Source organism: Chaetodon trifascialis, chromosome 22 (genome assembly GCF_039877785.1).
Source record: "Chaetodon trifascialis isolate fChaTrf1 chromosome 22, fChaTrf1.hap1, whole genome shotgun sequence".
NCBI lineage: Eukaryota > Metazoa > Chordata > Actinopteri > Chaetodontiformes > Chaetodontidae > Chaetodon > Chaetodon trifascialis.
The window spans coordinates 2,992,775-3,013,510 of NC_092077.1; the positions used below are offsets into that span (position 1 = coordinate 2,992,775).

Sequence of the window (20,736 nt, forward strand, 5' to 3'; positions counted from 1 at the left end):
GATGATCAAAGACACTGAAACATCTTACAGCTAAAATGTGAGACTTGACATGTCGACACATGGTGAAGTGATTCAAAAACATCAGTGTTTTTTAAAGCTGATATATATCATCCAATGACTATACGACTATTATGATAATTGAGTAATATGTCGATTGTTACTTTGATGAATCCATTATTAATCAGATAAAATGAAAACTAAACTTGATTATTTCCAGCATTTCATTCAAAACACAAAACTCCTCATCTTACAGTGCAATGCTCTTTCAAACTATGAAGCAAGGAAAGTACTGACAACAAAAGAGAAATGTAACTAATATATACTGTATTTCAGATTAAGCTCAAGTTTCTGCTGTGAAGAAATAAAAGATTCACTTTGAACTGTCTCAGACGAATAGCATGAAGCCATATTCCAAAACATTACACTACACCTCAGCATCTCTCTCTCACCTAATTTCAGCTAATTAGCATTAGCAAAATCTGCCATCTCCAGCAGATTTGTGTCATAACACAGGCTCAACTAATTGAAAATGAAATTTGTAGCCAACTATTTTTATGATCAATGCAATCAATTAATTGTTGCAGCCCTTATCTATGGAAAAGAAAAAGTATTTCATGTCAAGCCACCATCAACCACTTGCACCAGTTCAGAATACCATGTAATACATAATCTGCACCGGTGACATGGACAATACAGACTCGGGCACAGCCCTAGAAATAATAATGTTTAAGTTTTTCTGGGTCAGTTGATTATGAAAAGCGCATATTCAATCATCAGAATCTTGAACTTTTCTTCATAGAGTTATAGTGTGGTCTCTATGTTCAGGGTCAATAGAATCAACTAACGATGCATGACAAAACACTGTTTAACACCATAACAGAAACACTTTGTTTTATTTCAAGCCTCACTTCTAATTTGGCAATGAACTACAGGGTCAACTGACAATGATTAACGGAAATACAACGGAGCACCTGCAGACCACAGACAGAAGCCACTTATGAAAGACTGCATATATCAAAATTCTTTCAAAATAAATTAATCAAAACTCTGACCTTGTGTTGGAGAACCTTGCTGTGTTCAACAGCTGGAGATTATGGAACTACCTGAGCACATAAAGCAGTCAATTGGAAATCTATTTGGCAATAGAGACAACATCAAGCATGGCCAGCTACACACTTCTCAATGCTTGGCAAGTGTGACACTGACCTCAAGACCTCTCGAGTTGTACGGCCTTTACATGAAGCATGCTCTACAGTGAGCCAACCATTGGGCCATTCTGTTGTTATACTAAATGGTGCTCAGCTAAGAGCAGATATCTAAAGGTCTCCAATTGCTGCCATCTCTATGAGAGCTGCATCTCTATTATCGACACAAACATGGGCAATAGAGGCATAGAGGGCTGCTATTCACTCCTGCAATAAACTCGAGACCCCATCACTGTCATAATGGTGATCTCAGTGGGGAGGACACTGATGACTGCTCCAGCCGGCTCAAGTGAATGCCACTTAATAAAGGCAATGATTTTATTCCTCCCCGAGCAGCAACATAAGTATCCACACTCCAGGCCCTACTCGCCATCCATCATCCTTGAATGGTGATAAGTGACAACAATTTCCTGCTATTCCCAGCCACGGAGCCAGAGCAAGGTAAGGCGCCAGCCATAGATGATTATCTGGCCGTGCCACTTAAAATCATCATACAATTAGACACATCCCTCGAGTCTACTGAGTTTCACTGAGGACGACAGACGAATCAATGATGATGATGGGAAGTGCAGAGAAAAAGGTGGAGTGAGAGATGGCTGAGCTGGAGAGAATGAGGCACACTGATTAGGTGTCAGTCAAATACAGTGGTCAGCCTGCTCACATGAGAGATGGAAGGCACTCTCATTTCTTTCATTGGTTACATAAACAGTAAACAGGCGTGCCACTCTTGTAAAGGAAATACTTCCAGGACATTTTCAGTGACCTAGAGACAAATACATATGTGGTTTTTGTGGAAGTCATGCTTCATTTAGGCAATACAATGAATGGGAAAACAGGAAAACCTTTCATTATACTGACCAGCCTCATTATCACACCATATAAATTAGTCCAATTCTCTCAATACTGATTCTGATACCTGCTGATACAGGGTACTTATCTGAGACCAGAGCTCTTTTTTCTTAAAGTTTAAATCTTTATTCTCCACTGCATGTAATTCATTTACAGTGTGTAAGTTAATGTGAAATGACACAAAGAAAAGGATTGCTGGGGCAATAAAAACTGAGTTAGGAGAACTGTTTTTGTAACGGAGTCTCTGTGCTTTGTCGTCTTGCAGGTTCCCATGGACAGTGGCTGAATCTGGATTGTGGATTTCAGCTGCATCTCCTGCCTTGGCCCTGCCTGACATCCACTGCAACTGCTACTGCTGTTATTACATCCACTGTCACTGTTACTGTGATTGCATGTCTGTCTCTCTGTCTCTGTCTCTCTCTGACTGCATTTCTGTCTGTCTGTCTGTCTGTCTGTCTGTCTGTCTGTCTGTCTGTCTGTCTGTCTGTCTGTCTGTCTGTCTCACTCTCCCTCTCTTGCTCTTCCTCTCTCACCCAACCGGTCGAGGCAGATGGCCGCCCACCCAGAGTCTGGTTCTGCTCGAGGTTTCCTTCAATACAGCTAATCTGTAAAGTAAATGATGGTCCCATTTAGAGTAAAATAGATGACAAAGCATGGTATGCTTTAGGGTGTGGCTACCATGGTATGTCCTCAGGTTCTCAGTCAGATCCAATCAGGATAGAGGCACAGCAATGCATATCAATGGCAGTTCCACTCTTTCGTTCAAATATGATCACTTCTGGCTCCATAAAATCAGGATGGTGATGGCCATAGTTTCAAACTCTGCGTTTCAAAAAGGCAGACAACAATCCAACCAGTGACCTCATGGTGGGCCTGTCCATTATTTATTACACTCACACAGCTCTGGTGTTTTTAGCTGTCAAGTTTAGCTGCTCTTTTGTATGGTGAACATGACCACACTAATCCCTTCAAACCAAAAACTTCAGCATTGCACATTTTTGAGCAGGACTCTGATCTGTTTAGCCTCTGCCTCACTGCCCAGGAGGCCAGCTACACGTTGTGTTTTTATCACTTGTGGAGACATTACACAGACTTACATTCATTTCCTGGAGCCTTACCCTAACTCTAACCATAACCACTATCTGCCTATTCCTAACCCTGTACCTAACCTAACCTTACCTATCCGTAACCCTATCCTCAGTCTGCACCCTAAAATTTAATGATTTACATTAAGGGGACCTGCATTTTGTCCCCATAAGGGAGGTGGGTCCCCACAATGTGAACAATGTGAAAACAGGCATCCAACCTACTGCTTCTGTAATTTAGTTTGCTTCAAATGAGTTATATGTGAAATATCAGGAGAGCAGCAAAGGGGAGGTTCTGGCATCAGAGAGGTAGCAGGTGGAAAACAATGTGGTGAGACAATATTTTCACATCTAACCAGGTGACTTAGTGTTTATTTTGGCCAACCCAGAGTAGGTGATTGTTGGAGCGGTGGAAGGAATAATGCTACATACACATGGGTTATGGCAGATGGCAGACCGGATATCATGGTGCATGAGGGCAGGATGATAGAAATTAGGTTAGGCTGGCACATTCTCCATGAAGTAATTAAAGCCTGACTTAGCTCCCTCACACAAGGAGAAAACGGGGGATTTGGACTACGAGAAGCTAATAATTAAGAATAATTAAATATCATTCTAATGTCAACTAATCTAATCATCTAATAATTAATCATTCTTTACAAATGATACATCACCATAGCGACATATCGGCACGCATGTCGTCATTCCATCATTCCCTCTGCTAATTTTTCCCAGTGCTAGCAAGAGGGTGTTGTCTGTCTGGCATCTACCACCCACCTGAATCCACGTGAATGCAGCATAACAAAGATGGCTTTGTTGAGTTTTGTTTCTGTCGAGTTTGAGTCAAATGTTTTCAGTGATCCGCAAGATAAAACTATTACGTGAATCTGGTTGATTTGAGGAGATTGAAATAATGGCCATTTCTGGCTAAATAAAAAGGATTTTACTCTTTAATACAAAGGTCTATGCAGGAATTCTTCATAATGTTGTCAGACACTTAAAATAACAATCTGAGCACTTTTAGTGGACGTACTTTAATGGTTGCAGTTGCCCACAAGGAAAGCAATGCTGCCACTGTAGCCCGTTTCATTGCTGCAGGTTCAGGTGATCTACCAGACCAATTCCAAACCTTTTTGAACCTATTGGTATTTTAGACATCAAAATAGGGGCCAGGTTTAGACACTGAGTAGCTGTATCTTAACTTACAAAGCAGTCCAGGAGAAAACATAACAACATGGTCAAAATGATCCGCAAATTAATCCTAATAAATATAGCTGCAAGCAGGCATTCTATGCTGGTCAACCGCTCTACCTCCTGAGTCACAAATTAAAATAAATCGGCACTAAAACAAAAGGGTTATATCACTTCAGGGTTTGAATCCTAATCATGTCAAAAATGATGTGACCCTGGCACAAATGGCAACACACACTGGTGGCACATTTTTAATTAACCTACTAATATGAGAACATGCATGCAAGCATGCTTCACATAAAAATGATTTCTATGAGTTCCAATATGGTATACTGACTTTGAGTCTGCAAAAAAAGGAGCAGTGGAATTGGATTGGTACTTGCTAGTGGCGATATTCTGTGTCGATGCGTTATATCATGAGAGAAAAGGTTGGACTGGTGCATCCCTGTCATTTTCTAAGGCTTGTAAAACTGCATTCCAGAAGCGGAGGGAACTGTGAGAAAATAGATGGAAGGTGATCCTTTGTTGTAGACAAGAAAGTAAACAGAAATGAGAAATCCAGTAAAGTGTCTCAGATGTTAAGGTGGGGGGGTCAGCTCATCTCAGAGACAACTTTTCTCTTGTATGATGGATGGATGTAACATTTTGAGTGCTCAACTGTACAGCTGGAGAGATGAGAAGATGAAAAGGGCCTAATTAAGATACGACCAAACAGCTTGATAAACCACTGTCATGATATCTGCTGCATTGGAAAGCACGTTTCAGCGCATTTCTCCTCTTGTTCCACTAATTAACAAGCAAGATCAAGACCGCATGAAATTACAAAACAACCAAACAAAAACTGGTGCTTAACAAAAGAGATTTTGACAGTTTCTGGACAGTCTGAGTACTTACATGGGCGCTACATAAAATAATAATAATTAGATCTGTCATGGACAGTATAGATTGCACAGTGCAGCGGGTGACTGCTGAAAGGAAAAGAAATGGCAAAAACAGAACTCAAGCGTGAAATCTGTGACCCATCGACTGTAGTGCTCTCAATGGTGGAACACACGAACACTTTTCTCTAAGCTGTGAGTAATAAAAAGTATTTTCTATAACTTGAGCATCAATTACATAGACAATTGAACCAATACATGAATAATTTTATGGTAGTTAAATTAAGGGAAAGCTCACAAACTCACATTCTTACACTGAAAGAGGTGATGTGATCTTCTGCTCCTTCCCCCTGTTTTGAGAACAAGGCACAATGCCTGGTCGCTCAAATCTTAAAAACACAGATGAAGTGGACTTGTACTGATGGAAGTGTCATATCATCAGACGTAAGGCATCATTTGCACCTGCTTCCCCTCCATGTTAATCATAATGTTGCAGCCTGAGGAGTTTATGGCACTGACACATGCTTCATGAAGCCATTCAAAGGTTACAAAACGTTACCTTTTTAAGTTGTAGACAAGGGAACTTCAGGTAGATCCAAAGTTGACATTTACCAACAAATTCTCAAATAGTGGCTGAGGCCTTAATTTATCTCAATTGTGTGTGAGTTTAGTAAGACATTTTCCCATTTACTGATCTGTTTGCTGTTGATGTTTTTTGCTCTTAGTGTCAAGTGAAGTCATTTTTTTTATAGCCCAATATCACAAATTACAAATCTGCCTTAAGGAGCTTTCCAATCTGTAAAGCCTGACACCCTCTAGCTTTAGATCCTTGATTCAAATAAGGAACCCCCCCCCCCAAAAAAAAAATATATATATAACAGGGCAAAAATGGAAGAAGCTCAGGAGGAGCAATAGAGGGAGGGGGGACGCAGGATGGACATGCAATAGGTGTCATGTATACTAAAATTACAGTATGGACAATAATGATGAAAAAAGGCCCATTAAAAGCCTAAAGGGAGGGACCAAGCCCTTTGAGCACCTATAAAGCTTTTAGTATGAAAGTGGAAAACATCTGTGCCACAAGCGCAGACTTTCACTGATGGCAGATTAACAGCAACCAAAAAAACAGTAGAAGCGACTAATAAAGTAGTAGTAGTAAATGAGAACAGTGTTCAGACTAAAAGAGTGGTGAGTATGTCACAAATTGATAGAATTATGATGTGGAAGTGTACATCAGGGCTGTATGTAAATTTTTTTTTGCACACAGCACTGGTGTGACTGTATAAAACACTGCATACAGAGCACCACTCAAACCTTAACAAGAAATGTTTTCAGACAAACATTTGTCCACCGTGGTAAACTGCACGGACATAACACCTCTTGCTGTACAAACATCCATATATTACGCTTCAAATGAGCAGTATAAATCTCATCATACATACAACACTATTTATTAGTGATTTACACAAACAAACATGGAAAGCGGCGTACCAACTAAGCCTGCGAGCAGACATCCCATGACAAAAGGGCTCTTTACTTAAGGATCGTCTCCTCCAATATTTTCTGGAGACTCACTCCACCAGCAACAGAACAAGAACTGCCGCTCTTTATTGAAAGTTAACCAAAGAAAATGCTTTATCCACTTGCCATTATATAAATACATTTTCCCACTTCACTTATTTTCATTTATCAGTGTTTCATTAATTAACTCATTAAATGATCCTTATTTTACACTAACATTAAGTCATTTAGCGACTGTTCTGATACCAAGTTAAGCCAACTTATGTCACATAAAAAACATATATTTTAATAGAAGTAATATATCAGTAAGAGTAAGATGGTGAAAATGACATTTATCAGTCATCACCTGTCTCCCTAATCTCCCATAAACAAACAGCTCCAGCAATGTCTTCCAAAATGTTCTCAATCCAATTACGAGTGCAACATTCTAATGTAGATTCATCTTTATTCCAAATTAAAAACTAAAGCAAACCATCACAGACCTTCAATATCTTCAGCAGATCTTGTAAATCACTGGCCAAGACATTCATAATATAATAATGGTGAAATCAGAACATTAGGTCCCCCCCCCCCCAACACACACACACACACACACACACACACACACACACACACTGGAGGCAGTAGGAGTTGTTACAGCCCTCTTGTTTAAACAGAGAGTAGATGTCTTACTGATCAATCCGCTGAACGGGAAGTTGAAGCAAGTCCTCAAGCTTATGGTTGTTGAACTCTGGTCGGGCTTCCTGCAGCTTCTTAAAACGTCTGAAGGCCTTGTTTTTCTTCAACTGAATCTAAGACAACACACAAATCACTGTGAAGTTATTCTCAGAGCTGGGCACATTTAGAAGAAGAAACTTTGTGGCTTTGAAAAATGACATTTTCTGATGTGCAGTCAGGTTTGTCCTTGGCTGTTCAGTATTTTGGCATTATATCACTTCTATGATTACCACATGTAGTACTACCTTCACTGTCTCTCCCAAGAGAAATCCCACATAAACAGGGCTTTCACCCAGGATGCTGCTCGCGAACTATTCTACATGTTTTGGGTTTTTTTGCTAATACCATCTACATACAGCAAACAGATGATGGACATGTCACAACCGGTGACAACCCCTGAATCTTATGTCACTTTCTAGATGCTTACTTTGCCTGACAACCCCAAAAACCATCCTGTTGTGACTCATTATGCTCATCTGAGCCAGCTGAGGTATGAGGAGATGGAGCAGGGGGAGGCTGTAGATGTTATTAAATATGTATTTGTACATCATGTCAGCATGAGTACGTGTCAACATTTGGATGACAAAAAGCCTTATCTTGTCATTTCCTTCAATCATCACAATAAACATTACTGCTCCATTTAGGCAAGGCAAGGCAAACTTATTTGTATAGCGCAATTCATACACCAGGCAATTCAAAGTGCTTTACAGAAGCATAAAAATACATTAAAATCATACATTTCAAAGAATAAGGGAAAGAAAGGAAGAAATTAGAAGAGAATATAAAAAATAAAAATAAAATAAAATACATTTAAAGGAAATTTCCCTTCGAGGGACGAATAAAGAAATATTGAATTAAAAACAGAAGCCAGTAAAAGACAATAGTTCAGCATTAAGAATGATTAAAATCATTGAGCAGATATATTTACTTTAATCAAAAGCTTTAGCAAATAATAATGTTTTCAACCCTGATTTAAATGAGCTGACAGTTGGTGCAGACCTCAGGTGTGCATGGAGAATGTTCCACAGGTGAGGAGCATAATAACTGAAAGCTGCTTCACTTTGTTTGGTTCTGATTCTGGGAACACACAATAGACCTGTCCCTGATGACCTGAGAGGTCTGGATACTTCATATGGAGTCAATAAATCTAGGATATATTTTGGTCCTAGACCATTTAATGCTTTATAGACCAACAGTAAGATTTTAAAGTCTATTCTTTGACTCACAGGAAGCCAGTGTAGTGATCTGAGGACTGGTGTGATATGTACATTTTTCTGGTGTTTGTAAGGACTCGTGCAGCAGCATTTTGAATCAGCTGTAGTTGCCTAATTGTTTTTTTGTTTAGGCCAGTAAAGACTCCATTGTAATAGTCCAACCTACTGAAAATAAATGCATGAACGAGTTTTTCCATGTCTTCTTTGGACAGACATCCCTTAATTCTGGTTATATTTTTCAGGTGGTAGTAGGCTGATTTGGTAATGACCTTCAAATGATTGATAAAATTCAGGTCAGCATCAATAATTACGAATAAATATAATTTAAGTGGACCTGGGGAAAGCTCAGTTAGATAGTCAGTGAGATAATATAGAGCTGGAGAGCGTTATTAACAATGTTTCTGACCTCAAAATCTGTGAATGTATCAAATCTGAAAAAGTTAATGTATTGCTATTCTTGATGTATAACTTTGTATTACTTGTCTACCGAAGCAGACAGTACGTCAATCTGGACCCTGCCCTTAATCAGTGACCAGACAATTCTCCAACTCCATCCTCTCTACTCCGTGGACCCACCATCTAACCGCTCAGCTCCTGGGCTGGCCTTTCCCTGGAGCCGACAGCAGCCCACTGGACTGACTATGTAAGATAACTCTGGTATTGTCAGAGAATCACAAAGCTTGTCTGTTGGACATGAGGTGTCGCTGCGGCTTATTTTTGTTGGCCAAATGTTGTATAGCTTCCCAAACTGAGTGTTTCTATTTGCTTCGTGGGATCCCAAAGAGGAGTTTGTTGTTGATATAAGGACTCATTCATTGGTAGTTGAACTGTGGGTTTTGAATTGACTGCCTCCTTGGTGGAGGTCTGATATCATTGTGCATTTTCTATGCTTTTGAAGGGTCTGTTCACACTGATGTAGGTTCATAAAATGAATATTAATAAGAAGAAGGTGAAAATATTAAATAATAATAGGTAGATCCAAATCCATTTATTTATTCATTTAATTGAAAGTTTAGCCCCCACAGTGTCTGCTTGGAAAAATTCTGGTTCTTGGACAAATGGAGCTGAAGACCCCTGAAATACTTTGAGTTATGTATGGGCTAAAATATGTTTTCTATTTCGAAATACAGTTTCTATTGATCAATAAATTGTTAGTGACGTTGAATATACAGTGTATCTGGAGATCATTCACAGCGATCCTGCCCCAGACGATTGTGGTTTTAATGTGGCTTATTTCCCTATTGTTGACATCATTGTCATGGCAAGGTTAACTGGTGGAGAGTGTTGTGTTTCATTGTTCACACAATGACGTAACACCTGAGAATTTGCTCTCAGCTCCTAAATCACAGATACAGAATGAGTCTTTTCTCTCACAAACAAGTGTAAATGTAATTGTAAGAATACGTCGGAGTCAGAAATAAATACGGACAAACCGTCCGAGCCTTGTTTGCCTCAGTTTTGTGCTGACCCACTCACAAGAGATGTCACGTTAAATCATTGATTAAATGTTATTTTGTGATTGCCAATTGTTCTGGATAAGGATGCACCGATACCGATACTGGTATCGGGTATCGAGCCGATACCGGGCATAAGTACTAGTACTCGTACTCATAAAATTGCCACCGATACCACGATACCGATACCACTTTATGGCAGCGCGCAGTTTACAGCAGTTGACTGCAAGGCGGGCAGCGAGGAGTCACCATGATGTCAGCAGTGTGGAAGTATTTCCGGGTGAATGAGAGCAACAAAAACACGGCAGACTGCAACTTATGTAGAGCAAAACTTTCAAGTGGAGGGACAAAATCTACGGGTTACAATACAAGCAACTTAATCAAACAACTGAAGTCACAGCATGAGGCGGAGTATAAAGAATTCACGTGCAACAAGAAGAGACAACCAACTTTGCAGCAGATCTGCAAATCTGTGATCTGTGTCACACCACATCTCTTGTGGGAGAAAATGTCCAGCGACAACCCGCATGCAGTCAAAATCACGGAAGCTCTGGTTGAGTATATTGCCCTGGATGACCAGCCACTGTCCGTTGTGAGTGTATCCAAAGCTCAAGATAACATTGGAAGAGTCCAAATAATGAAATATATCAAATATCAAATCTATGATCTCATGTAAGTCTATATGGTTGATTCAAAATGCTAAATGATTATGTCCATGATACCGCAGTGTCCCACAGCATCCCCTAAGTCAGAGAGTTGTAATGAGTGTAATTCACGGAGAGACAGTCAACCAGAGAGGAAGAGAAAGATTTCAATAAACAAAGCAGACCTCTTCTCCTCTCACCTGCTCCACTGTGAAGGCCAGTGTGCCAGTGTGTGTGACGAGCCCTGCAGTGTGTGTTGGTCTGCCGGTCTGATTTGTTACGGCTGATCGCTGCTCACTTGTGCTAATGTTTATCTCTGAGGGACGGCATAGAAAGTTCACAAAATGTTTCACGTTCATCTCGCAAATAGAATTATGTAGTCATTAATTCAAAAGACTCTTGCAAACATTGCCTTTTTTTTGAAAATGAAGATAAGCCTAGTGTGTGCTGCACTGGCCTTGCAGGTGAGTTCTGCCCTTTTTGTTCCATCAACATCATGTTATTACCCAACTGAGAAAATAGATTTTTGACATTTGTGAATTGATTCTGAGGTGCAGGAGGTAAGATTTCTTCAGTGAATGGATTGTTTTCACGTGCCCCTCGAAAATAGCACTGGCTACCACAAGCTAGTAGAACATCCTAAGTGTGGTAATGCAGACGTTGAATAACTGGAGCCTTCGCAGAAAGTAGGCCTGGCCCGTCTTGTAAACGGCCTCAGTGTTCCAAACTCAGTCCAGCTTGTTGGAATTAAATCTGAAGTTGCACCTTACTGTTAACCAGGTTATATATAATGATGCTTATTGTTAACCAGTACAATTTTGACAGCCCTGATAGGTACTGTGGTATCGAACCTGTCAAAGTCACTGTGACAGCTACAATTATAGCACCCAGGTGTAATTCACCAAGAAATAGTTCTAATACACGACTCTGAGTAACCACTGTTGAACATCACATAAACAATTCCGTCACGCTATACAGTACACACATGAAAGAATACAGTTACCACTTCTGCATTTGTTATTGTGTATACAGTAAAATAATGGTAGAATACATGGGCTAATTTCCCAACAGAGATGATTAAAACATCACATCACACATCATATCTAATGTAATAACCAAATTGTGAAATGCTCTGAAGTGCAACAGGAGAGTGACACAGAGGTGTGCTAATGTGGAAACACTGTTCCTACCCCAAGCACTTTGCTGGCATTATAGATGTTGTCCACATATGTGTTGTAGTGGTGCAGATGTGGACAGAACTGGTCAAAGCCACGGCCAAAGTAGCCATTCTCCAAATGGACCAGCAGAGATCTGAGGAAAAAAAAAAAAGGTTAGAGAGCTGAAATTTAAACTTTAAACTTGTAAAAGTAACTATGTCTTAACAAGCCATAAGTCATCCAGCAAATGGCAACTCGGCTATAGTTAAGTAATGTTTATTCTTTTACTATTTATTTTACTGTATTTATGTATTACAACAGAGTTTCAGGGCCACATTGAGAAGAAAATGTTTTTTTTGAGACTTCGAGAATAAACTTGTACTATTATGAAAATAAACTTGGGAATTTTCGAGAATAAAATTGTAATTTTTTGAGAATAAATCAGAATTTTATGAGAAAGGGATATTACGTTACCTATCCTACAAAGGGAGCAAACAAAACAGACATGAGCACGGGCAGCGCCCTAGCAACCACCGTCTCCAGCATCGTGTCATGACACACAGTCAACAGAACATGTCATGTTATACGTTAAACGTTAATTGAACCGTTTTGCTCAGGTTTTGGGTACAGTAAAGCTACCTGTGATTTCCAAAGTGCCTATGTTAGCTAAGTTATGCTAGTGTGTGCAAAGTACAACGTCGCAACCTTCTCCACGACTCTCATTTTGACTAAAAACAGAGACAAGAATTACGACTTTATTGTCCTATTTCAATTTTATTCTCATAAAAATACGACTTTATTCTTGTAAAATCACAAATTTATTCTCATAATATCAAATTGATTCTCATAAATTTACAAAATCTTTGATTTTTTTTCATTGTGGCCCCAATACACCGTCGTTATGTATTTATCATGTTATTTCATTGAGTTTTTTATCCCTCATTCATTTCATTTGTTGTGTTTCATCTTTTTAATATACTTTTAGTCTAGCTTTTATCTAACTCTCATTATCAATATCTTATCAATGCTACTATTATTATCATTCTGGCTTTTAAATCTTTTTCATTGCCATCATTTTTACCTTTGTTTTGTCTTTCTAATCTAATTTATACTTTTTTTAAATCTAGTTTTTTTTCCACTCTTATGGTCTTGTTCCATCATATATGAGCAGTTTGAAGTGCACAAAACTAATAAATAAATAAAGTTTGACTGACTGATTGACTGAGTGATATGAATGTAGATGGGAGATGCATTTTTAGTTTCCGAGTTACCACAATATTGGTAAATAAAACTAGATTTTTTTCCCTAAGCCCAAAGTCAATTTGACCATACATTTGTATAAAATGTTGACCCAGCCAATATAATTCATCAGGTGACACTCATTTTTAGGGCATGCAAACAAGCAGTGTGACATCATTACTGAGTCGCAACAACACACTTAACTTCAACACAGGACAGTAACTATTTCAATATGTGTGGCATATTTTTTGTGCATCACAGACCTTTGACACATTCATTTTAAAGTGTCCCCCAGTGAGTATTTAGCCTCCAGTCAAACTGCATTGGACTTTGAGTTAATGCACATTACCGCCTAAGAATGCACTGCTGCCCTGCATCAGTGAAAAGAAGGAGCTCAAATAAGATGAGATCACATCTGAAGCATCATTTTCAGGAAAGGCACACATGTTTAGAGACAGTGTGGAGGTTGAGCAAAGTTCAGAGGACTGCTTCCCCGTTAATGGGGGGTTTAGCAGGCAAAGCTCTGTAGTGTCATTTGAAGGCCTCTCCCTGTGGGTGACGTATTTACTGGGACCCAGACGGTGGGTCTACCTTCAGGGCACCCAGGGCCACTTTGTAGTGAGAACACGCCCGCTGAACTCAGAAACAAAACAACTGGATCAAGGCAGAGGCAAAGCAGTCGTTCAGCCTGTCAGGCACATTACAGTAACACGGACGCAATTGGTTGGGGGTGTTGACACTTGTGAAGGAGCTTGTTATCCAAACTTAGAGGAAGTACCACACACACACAAACATGCACACACACAATCCTACTCTCTAATGATGTTCCCAGAGACTTCTGTTCGTACATGCTGTAAGAAGGAGCACTTTGCTGTTGAAGTTGATTTAAATAGATTTTAATGAAGTTGTGCGCCAAGGTAGCCTCTGTTCATAATCAGGAGATGCAGGAGCAGCCGAGAGAGTTCTAACAAGGGCAAAGGGCGGGAAAAACTGTGTTTCCGTTTTTTTCCCTTCTTACTGCCAGAGGCTATTATGATAAATATGAAATTATGGATTACATTTTTTATACTTTTTTCACAGCAATTAAATTGTCTGGCCATCAGCAGCAGGATGGAGATAACATTAGCATTCCGGGTGTGTCACGTTAATCCATATTAATTCCAAGCAGTTGCGACATCTGGGGCGGATACAACCTCGACCAAACAATTCAGGCCGAGGCGCCTTCATTTGGGGGGAGGGTTGAACAGAGGAATACTAATTGTTACGACACAGTGTGAGCATCCGCTTAACATAAATGACTACTTATTAATTACATTAACATAACCACAAATCACTGACAAGAAAACAAAGCAATAAGGCAGCACTTTGTTGCTCTCAGTGAAGTGTACAACGTGATTCATGCTGTGTTGAAACATGATGACTCGTGTCACTCCGTGTCTGATCTACCTCTCAGACTACACCTATTCTCATTATGATCCTCCTACTCCATATTTCAATTCCAATACTGATTGTATGCTCCTGGATCCACTGACTGCTCTTTCAAGTTGTTGATTCTTGTTTGTCATGTTAGCAGCTGGGGATAATTGGGCTGCTGCTTCTGCTGCCTGCTCTCTGTTCTCCATAAACAGTGAGAAGCAGAATGAATGGCCTGGCATATCAATATATTCACATCTCCTTTTCTTATGTAACTCAACAAAGCTTAATGAAGGCAGAATTCATTACTGCTATTCCCACTGCACTCTGGAGTTAAGTAAATAAAGACAGAAACAGATGAATATACCTCCACGCTGCACACACTGACACACTTGTACTACTATCAGAGAGCCATTAGGCTGCACAGAGCTGACAAGCACGGCTCTCACGCAAGGTTTCTGGCACTGAAGTGATTGCTTGCTGCTTTGTGAATATCAACAACTCACCTTAGAAATCAGTGCCCAAATGCATAAATCATCTTAGTGATGTGTGTGGGATTCTTCAGATCCACGCAACATTCACCATCCAGCTGGAATTAAATGGGAGCATATGGTGACCTGTGCGTTCAGCTTTCCATATGTGCACAGTTTCCAATCAGCTCCTTAACATTTTTCTGTGTTTTGATTTGTTTCATTAATCTTTTAAAAACCTGAACACAACTTCTCTCAGTATCGGGAATCCTGACAAGGAAAATGACAGAACAATGAAACGATGGTGACGAAGAGGAAGCTCTAAATCAAATCAATATAAAAGCAACTTTGGTGCGTTGTAGTGTCAGTATCAGTGCTTGGAAAGTCACTTGAAAAATGTCAATTACTCATTACATATAACTCATTTAAAAAGTAACTGCATTGCTTTACTAATCACTCCTGAATATAGCTTTACCAGGAGCTAACAGAAAGCCAGCAAAGGAAACACAAGATGCAAACAAGACAACTTGGAGGTACATTTCTCTGCTTTTGGCAGTATCTTACTGCCCCCCCACACCTCCTGCCACTGCACCAGGCTAACATGTCTTGGACCACTGACCACAAAGATCCCGAACTGATATCAACCCTTCATCAAACACCTGGTGCGACAGCAAAAACGCTGAGCCCCAAAATGTCAAAATTTTACTTCTTACACATTACAAGTCATCACATTACTGGAACACATTACTAAGTAATGCACCACAACAATACTAATTATATAATCCATTTACACTAAAAGAAATCCCCCAAACATTCTATCAATGGTTTACCATGCAAAGTACAAAAAATGTTTGCGTCTGAGTTTCGATACCGAAATGTATGTGTATGTGCATGTGTGCGTGTGTGTGTTTCCATTTAACAAAAGAAGGCAAAGTTCTTGAATGTTCAATATTGTCTAAACACAAGCAGTGGAACTGGGCTACAATACAAAAAGTCTAAAATTTGACATTTTTGATCGAGATCAAAGAATATGAAAACAATTCTGAATCTGATCATTCATTCCAGACTTGGTGTTAGGATACCAAGCATTTGCTGACAGAAGCAGCAGCATGCATTTTACAAAATGTCCCTTGATTATAGTGAGCCTGTTTGCATTAAGACTTACAGTGGATAAAACTTTTATTAAACTGTTTCATGCGGAACAGATGGATGACAGAGTCACCTGCATATCCATCTATGAGAGACAATCATCACCACTGTTATTATCCATTATTCTTGGCACTGTCACACAGATATTCAATGTATACCAAATGTTAGAGTGAAAGCAAGTGAAAAGAATATGGGAAATTCTACAATCAATCATTTGGCAGTGGTAAATCAGTCTCACACTAACATACTGTCTCTCCATGGACCATTTTTTAAATGGAGTGCTTGCTATTATGTTTCAACCATTGATTCAATAAGGGGCTCATAATGAAGATGTATGGGAACTGCGGAACCATTTATCCAATACATCAGACTGTGTAATTCATACTTCAATCTTCATTGTAGCATTCTCAACAAGAGAGCCTGTCAGTCCGAAGAGGATTAAAGCCCGAGGGAACCTGCACCACTCATTATTTATTCTGGAAATAGAATTCCCAATCAAAGGTATCCGAGCCACTCACACACAGTTTGTAGGCTATGCAGTCTGATACTGAAGTGTTTAAATGCTTTGTCCTGTGTTCAGAGTGTAGACTGAAAATCGGATGGGCTCATCACATTTAGAGGCTAAATGTCCACATTGTTAGCTGTAAATGGTGTCGGAACTAAATAATTAATACATAAACACATTGGTTATCTGATTGCTGGAGTGTATTGGCAGGAGACAGAAGAGAGAGTGACTGGGTCGGGGTTACCACTGCCTAACGACCAATCATTCACACTCAGCATGCATCTGCAGGCCAAATTTCAAAAGGCATGCACCCTGATTTCATGTTGACCATAATTACATAATTGTGGAGGTTTATTGGTGCGTGCATACATCTGTGAAACCCAGTACTTGAGCCAAAGAATTCTCAGTTTTGTTTGTTTTGTTGTCTAGAAGACAAAATTACTGAATATCATGACAGACTGGAAGCAGAATCAACCGATAGTACAATAATTTACTAAATGTAACTGTAATTTACTAACTGAAAAAAAGGTAATTTAGTGTTGATCCTCCTTTTAGCGCCAAGGTTGGTAAAATGTTGCAGATACAGTAAGGACACTGAATGTTGCTATCTTTAAACATAATATCGTCAAAGTTGAACTCCTATGACTTTGAAACAAAAATATCAGTTTTGGTAAAAACCTTATTTTTCTGCTTTATTGATCTATGGATACTGTGGCTGAATCCAGTACTTCAGCATGTACCCACGTACTAACTTCAAATATCAGCTTTCAAGTTTCACTCGGAGATTTTGGTTTTACAGCACACTGCCGGCAAGATCAATCTGACATCTAGACATGAGGTGAGATCAGCTTCTCTCAGCTCTGACTTCCAGATGGCCACCCTGCCCCCTCAGATCTTCAACAGCAGGTCCGGCAGGCAGCTAGAGTTCATTCATTTTCTGTGGTAACAATAATGCTGTTCACTTCTGGTATCACCTTGAGTAATTATGCCTGATGTGCATTAATGTATCCACTGGGGAAGAGAACACCTGTACATCACAACATAATATCATTGACTTCTACTAATGGAGAAGATAAGGACTTGCTTCGGTAAACTAAGAGTTTATCTAGACTGCATTCTTACGCAAGAGATAAACTGCTAATCATCATCCCTTTCCATGGTCTCTCCCATCTCCGAAGCATAGCTATTGTTTAAATTATTCAGAGGATACTTACTGGTTTACTGAATGAATGGCTTTAATTGAACTGAAGATGCTTTCTCTAATGTCATGCCTCAGGGTTCCTTTGGCCTTCAAGATCTCCACAAAGTACTGTGGGAAACAAGAGAGAAAGGGGAGATAAAATGACATTATTTCTCAGCATTTGCATTTAGAAGCTCAAAATGGGATGCCTCTGATTGGATAGACCTTTGATTATTATAGATTTTTTTTAAAATATAAGTAGGTGCTTTGACTGACATCTCAGTTACTCTCCCAACACAGAGACCAAAGGTAATACCAACAAACATTGCCAAAAAATTAATGACTCTTGACAACAAGGACTTAGAGGTTGGGAGTTTTTTGCCCAACAGTCCAAGCTGACTGTTAAAATTACATTGTGCTGTATTGCTCATATGAAGCACGAGTAAGGAGGGATGTTGTTGTCCCACAACACTCACAATAAAGCGACAGCTGTGCTGGTCTCAAGTCATTTGAAGTGAAAATGGGATTAGTAAATTGAATGCGCATTATGCCTAAAAATGACTCCTAATTGGAGTGAACGAGTGGAGGGTGAGTAATTGTGTAGAAATAAGGCTGTAGCAGTGGGTGGAAAAGTCTGTTCCCTCCACAGGGAAGAGTACCATAAATGCTTCCTCTTATTCTGATAATGCATATGTACTGTACAGTTCCACGGCTACAGTAAAACAAGTGAAGTGTTCCTCTGCTGTCTTACTGTCTGTATGTTCAAGCTTTTGCCTCTGAACATGTACTTCGGAAGTTTTGCCTTTATGTGCTTTATATTTTTTATTACGGAAACAATCTTAGTCAAACACACTTTTAAGGAGATGATGATGGCAATGAATAATTTATCACAGCATCACCGTGTGATACAGCTTTGCGTGTGAGTGAAACAGTCTGAAACGGTTATGAAACCCTGTTTTAAAATGAAAATGCAGACATAATATAAGGTGAGGTGTTTGTGTGTGAGGTGAATCGATGGTGCCTTGCTATTCTGTATTTGTCCACACATCCAATACCAATTCCAATAATTCCAAGGGAACGGCCACCATATTCTTACACCAAACCCGTCCCTCCTAGTGCATGTACTAAGTCCATCAAGTATAAAATGTCTTTAAGGATATAATTTTGTTTTGTCACCTGAAACTCTCAAACCACAAGCATGTTAAGTCTGTTTACTTGTGCTGTTGTTGTCCACACTGAACCAGGCTGGAGGCAAGTTAACTTTTGACTGATGTTATGCTGGTCTGGCAGCAGTCTGCTGGAACAAATGGTGACCTCAGCTAATGTCAGATATCATAGCCAAGTTAGTCAAGACAGCCTCAGTCAGGGGAGTGTCAATACAGGCAGTTACAATAGGGGTGCTTGGAGTGCCTAGAAGGATGAAGAAAGATTGGCAGAAATCATTTCCATATTTTATATAGCAAATAAAAAAGATGCTGCACATTAAGGGCTATAGTTTGTTTCTCTCTGGAGTTGATTTTCACATTAGCTATGATCGTAGCATTAGCCAGTGTTAGCTCTGACAGCTGACACTAGCCAGTGTTAGTTCTGACTGTGGACATTAGCCAATGTTAGCTCTGACAGCTGACATTAGCTAAGGTTCGTGCTCCCAGCAGCCTGCTGTCAGTTTAGCATAATATCAATTAAAAGTTAACTTAAATCCAGCCCGGTTCAACCTAACTGGTGGAGCCAGTAGGTTCTGGCAGATTCAACAGTCTTTGAATCCCGCTGTGGGCGCTGGTGGCGTGTCCTCCACCATGCCTTCAGTGCCTGCTGCTTGAGGAAAGGGGCCTTTCTGTGTGGAGTTTGCATGTTCTCCCCGTCCTCACCTGGGGTATCCTCCGTAAAATACCCCCACTAAAAACATGCAAGAAGATCACCACCTGACCAATGGTGACGACAAAAGGAACTGGTCCCCGGGCGCCAGTTGGCTGGCAGCCCACCACTCCTGGTCTGCTGCGGAGGAAGGACGGACCAGGGTGGGTTAAAGGCGGAGAAAAAATTTCACATATGCATGGTGTGTGCAGTTTCCCCTCCCTAACTTTGCATGTTGTGTTAAATTGTGACTAATTCTGGATTTCTTTCTTTTCTTTCTTTCTTTCTTTCTTTCTTTCTTTCTTTCTTTCTTTCTTTCTTTCTTTCTTTCTTTCTTTCTTTCTTTCTTTTATTTGGTGGTCATATTAAAATAAACAACAAAGCCATTCACACATGGCTCAAGGAGCCTCCCAATGACAAGAATGGGACACTAACGAGGCAGACGACTGTCGTTGACACCCAAGGGTCGCACCCTACCCGCCTTAATGGGGGATCGTTTGCCTCACAATAGAGTGATACCATCCTTGTGTAGCAGTGGGTCACCAGGAAGCAGCAGAGAATAGAGACCAATCAGAGGAGATGGGGGCTGGGGGAGAGGCTGATTAGTAGCAGGTGTGAAGTTAGGAGCCACTCTCCTTAAACCCTTTGTGTGCTCTCGTGGCTGTGACTGTGGACTCTCTGTTGCGTGGTAAGATGGACTTTTCGGGTTTTTAGCATTGTTTTATAATCATTAGTATTTTAATTGTGAGGGTAATGTAGGGGTGCATGCATGCACCCTGAGGTGCCTGTATTTTAATTATTTTAATTGTGGGTCTGTCATTTGTTTGTAGGCATAGCACTGGCTGCCGTTTATTTTAGCTTATAGTTGAACCATATTGATTTTATTGTTTCTTATTATTTTAGACTCGAGGTTGTTAGTTTTAGGATTTTAACATTCTGTCTCCTTTGTTTCTAGTGTTGCGGCTGGTGGGGTCCTCCACTCACCAGTGTGGTTAAGACGCAGGGAGTTCA

At 39.9% G+C, this 20,736-nt stretch overlaps 1 protein-coding gene across 1 annotated transcript in view; it reads right to left on the reverse strand.

Annotated features, from left to right (window-relative positions):
• Nucleotides 1–20,736, reverse strand: part of arhgef39 (Rho guanine nucleotide exchange factor (GEF) 39) — a 64,409-nt gene that overhangs the window by 38,224 nt on the left and 5,449 nt on the right. The window contains exons 2-4 of the mRNA XM_070992344.1: nucleotides 17,906–18,000; nucleotides 11,949–12,069; nucleotides 7,402–7,520 (exon numbers count right to left, since the gene is read on the reverse strand). Of these exons, the coding sequence (XP_070848445.1) occupies nucleotides 7,402–7,520; nucleotides 11,949–12,069; nucleotides 17,906–18,000 (335 nt within the window). The remainder of the gene's footprint in view (nucleotides 1–7,401; nucleotides 7,521–11,948; nucleotides 12,070–17,905; nucleotides 18,001–20,736) is intronic.